This window comes from Sinohyriopsis cumingii, chromosome 3, assembly GCF_028554795.1.
Source record: "Sinohyriopsis cumingii isolate HCF-2022 chromosome 3, ASM2855479v2, whole genome shotgun sequence".
Taxonomy (NCBI): Eukaryota; Metazoa; Mollusca; class Bivalvia; order Unionida; family Unionidae; genus Sinohyriopsis; species Sinohyriopsis cumingii.
This window is the reverse complement of record NC_142963.1, coordinates 55,613,811-55,626,670: the sequence shown is the minus strand read 5'-3', so window position 1 is coordinate 55,626,670 and position 12,860 is coordinate 55,613,811. Positions and strand designations below refer to the sequence as shown.

The following is a 12,860-nucleotide window of genomic DNA, read 5'->3' as shown; positions in this document are numbered from 1 at the left end:
TCTGCCACAATCACAATGATAGTAAAAATATTAAACCCAAGTGTATGACCAAATCAACAAACACTGAATATAACACCACTGTTAATTACAATGAAATAATTCTTTTTTTAACCTTACACAATTCAAACAAACTTACCAAAGGTCTATAGAAATCAAATGTATTGATAGGAGCACCATCAGAAATAAAATATGCTTGTCCTGCCTGAAATAAAAAGAAGAAAACGAAAAAAAAAGGAAGGGGTAAGGAATAATGCTTGAGTTAGTTCAACTAAATTGGTAAACAATGATTATAAACAATCTGATGCACTGGCTTAATGGCTCACTGAATATATTTTCAGTCCAAAAACATCTAAAATAAACTTAAATAATAAGGTATCAATTGAATGTCAAAATAGTTCATCATGGTCTTGACATCATTATCTAGGAATCCAAAATTTTCATCAGCTTTGGCACACATTTTTTTCTTTAAAAAGTGAAATTTAAAATTAAAATTAAAATCCAGACATCACTGCACAAGTTTAAAGGGAAACAACTGTGCATGGTAATATTTATAAGTAATAGAAGTTATCTCCCTTAATTAGTAACTTCTGAATTTCAACAATGAAAGTAATATTGTCTATGAACTGTGTAATCTTTTGCATGAATTACATATGAAAGTTTCAGAAATTATATTTTGATAAAACATAGAAAACTATACTATTATCCTTTTTGCCAATTTTTCAGAAAACCTTAACCCATATTCCTTGCACATCACAAGAATTTGTTCATTATTTCATTCAAAATGAAACTTTTAAAATTTTGAAATATTTGTTCTAAATTAAGATTTGTTCAGATGAAAGATCCACATATTTCCCAATATATTGTGGTAAATTTCTTGATTGTGCACTTATTTTCACTACTAGAAATGTGCCCATATGAATTGATACCCCTATAAACATCATGTAATCTGGCTCAATATGTAAGTGAAACATGGGGCATAATTATGAAAAAGGTAAAAATGAAATCTAAGCTCGGCTTTCACCAGTAAGAAACATCATACAATAGTTGACCAATTAAGTCATCATAACTTACTCAACAAAAACTAATTTTAAATGCCAACTTAAAAAGTGAAACAAGGGCCATAACTCATTGAAAATTTGATGGAAAAATGGGCAAACTGAATATTAGCTAGTTTTTTTCTGAAAACTAAACCCATTACAAAATTGGGTTTTGATTAAAGAAGTCTTATAAAAGTTACAGAGTGAAAACTAGAATACTGACATGCAAACTGACACATTAGGGCAGAAGGGATGGAAGGAAAATGGTTACACTAAAAGCCCTGGAACAAGAGTTTTATAAAAGAGTGAATATTGAATGATGATTACTGCATCATATCTGAGCGAATCTTGTTGCAGTGAGTGTGACATGTACCAATTAAATATTGACATATCGGCTAGGCCCACAATAAATCGCTAGCCTATGATGTGTGTGTGGGGTGATGCTCTTGCTGGGGCAAGATTGAATTTTAATTGAGATAATGGTTACAGACACAGAGAGACGAGGTTAATTTAGGGTTAAGTAGTGGTGAAACGACAGAATGGAGAAAATTCAGTGACAATTTTGGGCCATTTGAAGAAAGTGTCATCAAATGAGTTTTCCAGAAGTAGTTATTAATACAGGTGGAATCAAGAGAATTATTCAAACTTCAATGGGCAATTTACATTTCTGGCAGTTACATAAATTTAATCCAGACTGGCTAAGCTAACTGAGAGGTGTGTGTTTCTCCCAGACAAAATATAATGTTTTAAGAAATTTACATAATGAAATTAGTCAGTCTAAGTTTCTGTGAGGAGCAAAGAAGTTGACTCCAGGATATAACACATTTCTCGCTATAAATTGTCCAAGGGACAAGTGTCTGGAAGTTGAACAGCTCAGGACTTAAAGAAAAAGACAGATTTGGCTTCACAGAAAAGATTGAGTCTCAGATGGCACAAGGTACTGTCTCAGTTGCATACAATATCTTCTTTGATATAAGTTGTTTGAATCTGTTTGTTTTAAATTCATACTTCAATTTTCCTCAAACTCGGAAGTTAACTGCTTGCATTCATTTCTCTTGAATGTTATATGGCTCATGTATTCTAAGAATGTCATACAATTTTTTTTACATATGAATTTGTTTAAATTTACTTGTTTTTATGTTACAAGAATCATGTATTATAGAACTTTCATGCATTATGTATAATAATAATTGTAAGAATTATGTGGATTTCTCTTTCTTAAATGATACGAGTCATCTAAGAAATTATATTACTATGTCTGGAAATGTTATGCCAATACAAGTCAACATATACTGTAGTTAAGACAAGCAGTGAATTCCATTAATTCACTTGTGCAATTAAGTTGTGAATTCTTTTAATTGAAAAATAGGCACCTGCTGACCAACTTAGTCCAGTTATTGATATATGGCTCACAAAAGGGCGTAGTATGGTTAATTGTGTCTAAGTTATGTCATAGTCCCATTAGGAATGTGATTAGCTGCTAGTAAACGTCATTAATTTTATGGTAATAGGGTCATGTGTATCAGCTGTCAGGCTGCGAACTGGCCCATAATAGCCTCGGTTTTTGTTGAGTTAAAGTAAGACAATATCTGATGTAACAAAAGTGGGGATTATTGTTTGATCCCCAAAGTAAAAAAGCCTGACAAATATTTAGGTTGCACTGTTATTTATTTAAAGAGAAAAAAATAGTTCCATACGTGCACCACACAGTGTGAAAAGAGAGCAGACAACCAAGTTACAGTTGATTACCTGAGAGAGAGAGAGAGAAGGAAAAGGAATATGGCAATGATGACTTAACACCAACACTGAATTTGGAAGGACCAGAAGCAACCAGGTTAAGTAGGAAAGCTTAGCAAATGAATTTGATTTTCATGATGAAATTTATTTTACTGGTATAACAGAATGGCTAATGCATTTCTTATAAATCTGATAATTTTATTTCCAAGACAAAATCAAATGTCATGTTCAATTTCATTATGTTTATGTAATTGATTAAATTGTTATATTTTACATACGGGGCAGTGTTGTTCTATTCTATATCTCTGCTCAGATCTATGTTATTCCATCCATTAATTCCTTATTTTATTTTATTACTTACTTGATCCGGACAATAAGACGGTGGTCGATCATCTCCTAGATAATGCTAACCAAACCTCTGCCACATAACAAGTGGGACCAATAACAAGTATGATGGGCGCAAAATAAGAAAATCAGATGTTTCAGGTGCACTTGTTTATATATAAATCATCCATATTTTACAGAGTTAGAACAAAAATTAATTTTAATCATAAATCAGTATCATTTCTTTCCTATTGGCAGTATAAAAATAAACACTGACACATTAATTAATGCCTCAGGGAATCAAAGTAATATCATACAAGTTCTAGATAGCTAAACACACATCTTTAATGTGTTTATACTTACAGCTTTGTAATTTTGTATCTCAGTGAGTGCCTCTCCTGCAAGTTGATGTGCCTGAGCTACATTCTCCACATGTAAAAAATCCTGCTTGGTTCTCATGCCATAGGTCATGCAGTAATAACCTTTCTCTATGTAACTCTGAAAAAGGACCAAGAACCAGTCAAATAGGTCATGCAGTAATAACCTTTCTCTATGTAACTCTGAAAAAGGACCAAGAACCAGTCAAATAGGTCATGCAGTAATAACCTTTCTCTATGTAACTCTGAAAAAGGACAAAGAACCAGTCAAAGGTAGCTATATTTGGAACTATTTACTTTCATAAATGTACAATGACAAAACTAATATGAATTTAGGTATTTCTCCAGCAACTTAATTAATCACATTATTTCTCCAATGAAAAGCTGACAGTATTCACCTCATACCAATTTTTAAATATGGGAGATGTGCTCATCTGAAGCATCAACTTCTAATGTACTTTGAAATCTTCCAAGACCTTAACTTCAGAAATCCACTTAAAAATGAACAAGTTTTCTGGTTCCAAATGAACCTTCCTTTGATAAAATTTATTTAGTAAACTGAAAGTCACTAAAAACCAAAATTTTACTGGGTTTTGTTATGTACAGTGCTCATTAATGTTTAACATTTTTTGACAGAGACTTAGATGGAAAACTGTTAAAGAACATTAACATGATATCCTCCATTTAAAAATCTTCATTATTTAGCTCCATTTTTGTCATGAAACATTTTGTTACACCACATCTGATTAGTCCAAAGTTCTTTTTGTATTAAGAGGTTTCACTGTACAACATTCCAATAAAGGTCACTTAAAGAGGATTCGTTTATGATTATTTTAAAATTTTCCATATCATTATTGAAATTTCCGTACCATTATTATTATAAATTTGTACTGCATAGGCATTTATAAATATTTGCAAAGACACTCACAAAATTTGGCACAGCTATTATGTACTCCTGATATCCAGTATACCTGTGGAAGTGGAGTATAAAAGTCAGACATGACAATAGCAGCCACCCATGGGAAAAGGCCAAGATGGCTACTGTGTGTGGGTGACCTCACATTTCAAACTTAGCTCTTGATCAAATACCATGTGCTGAATACCAGTATTATTATTATTATTTTTATTATTACTATTATTTCAGGCAAAAGCCATAGTTTTCTATTCAAAGAATTCACTGTAAAAAATATTGTTCATAAATTCTGGTGGAAAAGGTTCTTAAAGTTTTCATTTAGTAGATATTTCATATACTACATTTTTGCTTCTATATAGAGTAAAGAGGTAGCTAGCTCAGCTGCCTGTATTCTGCAGATAAAGTCACCATTTCAGAAGTAACTGACCAAGGCCAAACACAGAAAGCACCTTACTATCGTTGATTTCAACCAATTAAGTTTTCATAACTTACTCAACAAAAACTAATTTTACATGCCACTTTACAAGTTAAATAAGGGCCATAACTCATTGAAAATTTGATAGAAAATTGGGAAAATCAAACATGAGTTAGTTTTTCTGAATACTAGGCACATTACAAAATTTGGCTTTGATTAAAGAGGTCTTAAGAAAAGTTACTGAGTAAAAACTAGAATGGTGACATGCAAACTGACAAAACAGGACAGAAGGGATGGGACAAAACCTGTCAGTTTATGCTAACAAACCTCACTGATGAATGGTTGCTTGCAATGGTCAGTGGAGAATTGGTTGGAACTGTATATCTTGACTTTAAGAAGGCCTTTGACATGGCTGACCATAATCTATTTGCATGGAAACTTTTCAAAGTACAAATGTTCTCATTTATAATTCCCATATTTAAAAAATTCATACCTGACAGAAGCTTACAAGTTGTTATTGGTAACATTAAATCAAAGGTGATATTCATCAACAAAAGAGTTCCACTGGGATCTATTTTAGGGTCTGCATTATTCATATTGTTGATTTCCCACTATATATACAACATTGAAAAAAACCCTGATATATTGATGATACTACTTTTTCTGATTCTAATGTTAAAACTCAAGTTGAGAATGCAGATTAGCCTACCAAAAGTCCATACTAATGTTCAAAGTAAAGAATGAACTTTGTCCACAATATCTGAATGGTATGTTTCATTTTATGTCAGAAAAAAAATACCTGGGACCTATACTGAGATTACTTACAAGTGATCATTACAAAACACCATTTCCAGAAAAAAATACTTTAACGAATATCATTTGCTTACTCTGATGCTTTTCCATGGAACAAACTCCCCAAAGCAATTGATCAGAAGCAAATCGAAATGTGTTAAAAAAACATTGTATAACTCGTATCACTGTATGCACTGAAATACATGCGTGCCTATTTGGTTAATGGATTTCAGATACGCTTTGTGTTTTTATATTTAATGTTTGTAAGCATGCTTTACTATTTTTAATTTACATGTACAATAAACTATATCCTGAGTGTCCCTTAGTATATTGTACTGAGTTACACTCATCAAAAAAGTATTTATTATTATTTTAATTATTATTATCATTATTATATCATTATCTGGGCAGATTTGGTTGTAGCAGAACAAAGAACTCATGAATGTAGAGATTACAGTGTTGGGAATGTGCAATCTCAGAAAGTAGCTGTTTCACACACGATTTTTAAAATTGGATATTTCACAGAGGGAAATGGGAATAGCTGTTGAGATCAGGTGACTGCTAAATAAAGGTAATAAATGTAATCCTGTCACCATTAAAAATATAAATACCCCCCCCCCATAATATACGACAACTTTATTGCAAAAAATATGAAAATACTGTGCAAAAGCACGAACTCTGGGTCCAACTTTTACTTTACACAAACCATTTTTAAAATATAAATACACCAGATCCTGATATGAGTCAAAAGTATTGTCAATAACTTCATGAAAATAATCTGCTGTTCTCTAAATGAAACCCTTTATCTCCGATCATGCCTGCTAACATTTTTCATTTCAAAGATGTATGGATACTTGATAAAGATTGGACTTGTGACTATCAACTGGTTTTGTGCTGAGGTTTGTACTAAAGAGTTATGCCATCTTTTCTGCACTATTATAACACTATTTTTCTGAATTTATTTTATCAATCTTTACTGATGAATGTATTCAGTATCGTACTCAGTACATCTCCCTCCCACCATCAAAAATGGGGTGGGAAGGGTGGAAGAGGAGGTTGATATGAATGATGATTTACCTGGAGTATATACCTGAACAATAAATTTATAAGCAGTTGTGTGGCTTTATTCAAATTGTTAAAATAACTATGCAATGGAGGGATCAGCCAGTTGAAAATTGGGCAAAATGACTTAATTACTGTGAATATAAAGCAAAATAAGGGCCTCAATTTAGCTTTCAAAAAAGGGGAGCCTGTGTTTTTGGGAGGAAGAAAATGTCAATCCCCCAAATAGCTTTGAAAGAAAAAAATCTTTTTCAGATGTGTAGAAGACATAAAAATTGTAAGAAAAAAATCTGTTCAGAAGAAAATTCCAGTCCTCTCTAGACATGCTTATGAATCAATACACAAGTCTTTACCTAAACAAAACTTTTCTTGAGCAAAACAAATACTTGATTTGCATGACAATACTCATGATGTGCCAGCAGTGCAGTCTTTTACGAGTAATCAATAGAACAAACATCACAGACCCCAACTTACAGATCAGGGTATATGCTATATACAACTGAATTCCACTTGTAAGTCGGTATGTATGGTAAATTTGCATGAAACATGCATCAGTAATTTTATCTTGTACAAGCCAGATAAGTGATATTAAATGCATAGTTGTAAAGCATTTAGGACAGACCTCTCTGCAAATAAAATGCAAAAACAACATTTATGCATCTCAAAGGAGAGCAGGAAAAAAATTGATTTACTCATTTATTGCATGTTGGAAAGGTTTTACAACAAAACAACAAAGATCATGTGTACAAACCAATGACTGAATTTCCAACCCATTGTCTTTTATGGCTTGTTTGTGAATGTCATGATACTTAGTTCTGAAACCTTACCTGCTTGCTCACAGTGGAGATACACCTGAGAGAATTGCTTAATCGTATTGTCTAACTGCAGTATAATGTTTGGTGTGTGATTCCAAACATCGGCTCTTCTTAAGTTATCATAAAAACCCACTGGCAATGGAACCATTGCCAATTTCTGCTCTTTGCTTGTTTACTTTTGACCACCCTCTTTTTAACTCCCAACATCCAGGATGTAAAAGTTGTAACTTTCATCATCAGCTACTTATCAGTCAGACATTATGCCAAATATCAAAAATACTCTCTCTCTATCAATATAGAGGGAGGCAACATTACAAGGGGAGCTGACTCAATCAAGATAGAGGGAGTCAACATTACAAGGGGAGCTGACTGATAGACCATCAAAAGTGTTCAAGATCCTAATGTCTAATGCCTGTGCAATGATTTATCTCCCCTGTATCTGAATTGCAAAAACTTGACTACAATTCACATGATATCATACTGACCGTATATTCTAGTACTAGTGTACAAGTCAGGTCTATATGCAAACAAAATTGATCCTGATTTTCTGTCATAAAGCTTTGGTGTCACTGAATTGCTTTCACTGAGAGATATCTATATAACATTTGTTATGAGTGTACATGACGTAGAGTCAAGAGACATTGAGGCATAAAGAACAAACAAAGGCACAAACACATACATGTACAAATATGATAAAGAATGGGCAAAATGGAATGCAGGGGGATAATTATCTTCATGAACATTTTTTTGCTTCAAAACACTTGGATAATATGAAATGAATTATTTTAACTTTTCGACAGACTGGAGACATAATCATCTCATTACAAATTGTATCTCATACACAGTACAGTGTAGAACCTATCAGGACAATAAATGTCCCCGTTATGTTGTTGTTTCTAAATGTTTAATTTGGTACACATATATTCCAAATAAGATTTGGGGGTAATCATTAATTTTTTTCAGGTGACATTTTTTTTTTATCTTGAAGCAGATTGTTTCAATGTTACCATAAATCCCATTCTGTTTTCTTCAGAAATTATTGATTTCTCAAACTTCATCATGCGTCTTTTTTTTATAAATATTTATTTGCAGCTTTGATACAAGTCTATTTATTGATAATTCTATCCTTGAGTCTTACTGATGGGTGATTTTGTTTACCAAAGCTACATTTCATGAGGTTACAATAGTACCAAATTTATTGTCTATTCTGGATTTCCTTGAATCTTTAAAATTACATAGACTATTTGTGCAACTGAAGTCTTCTCTCTACAGCAAACTCACTTTTTTCATGTAAAATTTTGTATCCTGTTCAAATTATGTGTGGAGAAAGTAATAAATGAATTGTATTGTGAGAATGCTGTTGTGGGATACTGAAATAAAAGATAATAATAAACATAAAATCTGATGTAAAGAGTCCAGGAGTATTTACATGAGAAAAAGATTCACACAGATTTACAATGGGGTCAACATTTCATGTTTGACTGAAATAGTGACAAAACTGGGAATGTTTTCATTAAAACAAAATTCCCCAAGAGTTCTCATTTGCAGAATCCAGTATCATTCCTTAAGTGTTCTATATCAGCCCACCCCAGGTTTGACTTGATTGCTAACATCCTAAAGTGCAAAACTGAAAGTACATATGCATTGTAGTGGCTGGTGAGTTTTGTACTGATCTTATTGCAAACATATGACTAGTGTGGTTATTCATTGATTTTCTGAAGTCTGTTCGAAAGCACAGACTCTAGATTTGAGGCCATATCCTTTCACTTTGATACGAACTCATATAACCAAACATATGAACAATTTGGCTTCAGGCATAAGCCTGCATACCAACCAACCTTCCAGACAGAGTTGGTGGGGGTTGGGGTTGAGACTGAAAAGTGGGATTAGTCATCACAAGGTGTGTGTGTTAATGTTGGTGTGTTTGACCCTGAAAAAAGCAATATTATATAATTGAAATTAAGGTATCTGCTCAACACACCAACATATAATAACTGGAAATTCAAATGGGAATAAAAGTAAGCAAAATACCTTTAGTTTCGACCATTTAGTACAATTTCAAACTAAAAGTCATTACAACTAGTACTGTCGTATCACACACGGATATAAAAATATAAAACAGACCAAGATTCTGTCTTTAAATTGCATTGACACACACACACCAAGATTGTCTTTAAAATGCACTGACACACACACACATACACCAAGATTCTGTCTTTAAAATGCATTGACACACCCACCCCACCCCCAAGATTCTGTCTTTAAAATGCATTGACACCCCCCATGATTCTGTCTTCAAAATGCACCGACACACACACACCAAGATTCTGTCTTTAAAATGCACTGACACACACACACCAAGATTCTGTCTTTAAAATGCATTGACATACACACACACACACACACACCAAGATTCTGTCTTTAAAATGCATTGACACACACAAACACACACACACACACAAGATTCTGTCTTTAAAATGCACTGACACACACACACACCAAGATTCTGTCTTTAAAATGCACACACACACACCAAGATTCTGTCTTTAAAATGCACACACACACACACACACACCAAGATTCTGTCTTTAAAATGCACACACACACACACACACACACCCCAAGATTCTGTCTTTAAAATGCACACACACACACACACACACACACACCAAGATTCTGTCTTTAAAATGCACACACACACACACACACACACACACCCACCCAAGATTCTGTCTTTAAAATGCACTGACACACACACCTAGCCAAGATTCTGTCTTTAAAATGCACTGACACACACACACCTAGCCAAGATTCTGTCTTTAAAATGCACTGACACACACACACCTAGCCAAGATTCTGTCTTTAAAATGCACTGACACACACACACCTAGCCAAGATTCTGTCTTTAAAATGCATTGACACACACACACCTAGCCAAGATTCTGTCTTTAAAATGCATTGACACACACACACCTAGCCAAGATTCTGTCTTTAAAATGCACTGACACACACACACACCAAGATTCTGTCTTTAAAATGCACACACACACACACACACACACACACACACCAAGATTCTGTCTTTAAAATGCACACACACACACACACACCCCCCCCAAGATTCTGTCTTTAAAATGCACACACACACACACACACCAAGATTCTGTCTTTAAAATGCACACACACACACACACACCCCCACCCAAGATTCTGTCTTTAAAATGCACTGACACACACACCTAGCCAAGATTCTGTCTTTAAAATGCACTGACACACACACACCTAGCCAAGATTCTGTCTTTAAAATGCACTGACACACACACACCTAGCCAAGATTCTGTCTTTAAAATGCACTGACACACACACACCTAGCCAAGATTCTGTCTTTAAAATGCATTGACACACACACACCTAGCCAAGATTCTGTCTTTAAAATGCATTGACACACACACACCTAGCCAAGATTCTGTCTTTAAAATGCACTGACACACAGACACCTAGCCAAGATTCTGTCTTTAAAATGCACTGACACACACACACCTAGCCAAGATTCTATCTTTAAAATGCAGACACACACACACCTAGCCAAGATTCTGTCTTTAAAATGCACTGACACACACACACCTAGCCAAGATTCTGTCTTTAAAATGCACTGACACACACACACCTAGCCAAGATTCTGTCTTTAAAATGCACTGACACACACACACCTAGCCAAGATTCTGTCTTTAAAATGCATTAGACAGTGGATTGCTGCCCTCAATAGCTGACTGGATGATATGATGTTCATATTTGCATTCATTGGTGACTGGATGGTACTACTGCTCAAACTTCCCTGACAATTTTGTAGAATTTTTCTCAGCATTGAAAATGATCTTTTTGCATAAGCATTTTGGTCCAAAAGTGTCAAACAATCTATGGCCAAACTAGTTAGAATGATAAGTCTTAATTTTCCTGGAGGTACATGACATCATCTATGTCAATATTTTGTTTGCAGTATGTGCAATGAATAAAACTTTCCCTGCTGCTAATGTCTTTCACAAAGTCAAACACCATCAACTAAGAGTTCCGAAAGTTAGTTTTGCTCAGCTCTGCTTGTTCTGTAGATGGCATAACCTTCCCTGAACCACAGCTGTGTTTTGCCATCTTGTCTCAAAAAATGAATCCCATTTTCACACTACAGGAATACATGTTTTGCATTTCATATATAGAGTCAAATGTCACTTCAAAGAAACACTGCTACTGTTCACAAACTAACCAATAATCTTTAATAAAGATGAATTGAACATTATCATTTAAGTCAATGAAGTGTTAGAACTTTTGTTTCTTCAACACTCATTTCTTTGATTTACCTAACTTAAAATGAATTGGATTGTTCCACTTCTGTTATGACTATGTCTTAAACTAAGTAACAGAAAAAAGTGAAATTTAATAAATAATTTACTTGCCAAGAGTAGAAAGTGAAAAATTAAAAATAACTTTCAGTACTGTGAATGCAATCCCATACAGTCCTAAAAGTTCTATCACAAGTCCATTTGTATAGAGTATTTCAAATATGTTCCAGTGGTGTGAATGAAGTCCAAATTTATATGTACTGATATGATATGCTAAGTCTTGATGTGTCACAATGATAAAATCCAAAATGGCTTAAATGAATTTACAGTAATTTCAAAAAGTTGTTTTAGGTCTGAAGTCTACGAGCAAGGTCAAAAGGTCACATAAACATGTTTGCCCATATTAAAGGTGCAACCCACTATCATGAAACTAAGTGTTTGCAAAAATGACCCTAACAACCTACAACCATGAATCAAAACTGAAACACATAATACAGATATCCATAACATTTCAAGTATTTTACCTATGGAAATTAGACTAATAGACCCTCAATCAGCAATGCTGAAAGCACGTGTAATACAAAAAAATTCATACAAGCTATTTGTTTTCTAAGTCAATTAAGTCATTTGTTGATTGGTGTTTGTATATCTCTTTACCATCTAGCTGCCTCTATGACAATTAGCTGTATAAACTGATGTGTGGTGATGGTTTTCCAAGAACATTAGGAATAAATGTTTACTCTATATCAGCTACAGGTTGTGGGTATATATCATGGTGTCAACAAAGGTCTGTTTGTTTTTATTTTAAATTAAAAGACCTACCAGAAATTGTTTTTTCTTTTATTTATAGACAAGAGTGTTTCAGGGGGCTAGTGAGTAAAAACTCGTGTATATTGTGTGACATGTTCTTGCAGGTGTATGCTGGCAGGTCAGGCAACTACTCTTTGCAACTTTATGTGCCTGTATCTGTGGTCCAGTCTGAAGTTTTCTTTGCACATAACAGATGGTCCTTGAGATTTTAAGTTTATTGTACAGTAATATTGTGATGAGGAAA

At 33.8% G+C, this 12,860-nt stretch overlaps 1 protein-coding gene across 2 annotated transcripts in view; it reads right to left on the bottom strand.

Annotated features, from left to right (window-relative positions):
• The window catches only part of LOC149802887 (short-chain dehydrogenase/reductase family 42E member 1-like), a 126,684-nt gene that overhangs the window by 18,769 nt on the left and 95,055 nt on the right, over nucleotides 1-12,860 (bottom strand). For both annotated transcript variants that reach the window (XM_089952357.1, XM_089952358.1), the window contains 2 exons: nucleotides 3,462-3,596; nucleotides 137-202 (listed from right to left, as the gene is read on the bottom strand). In XM_089952357.1, the coding sequence (XP_089808483.1) occupies nucleotides 137-202; nucleotides 3,462-3,596 (201 nt within the window). The remainder of the gene's footprint in view (nucleotides 1-136; nucleotides 203-3,461; nucleotides 3,597-12,860) is intronic.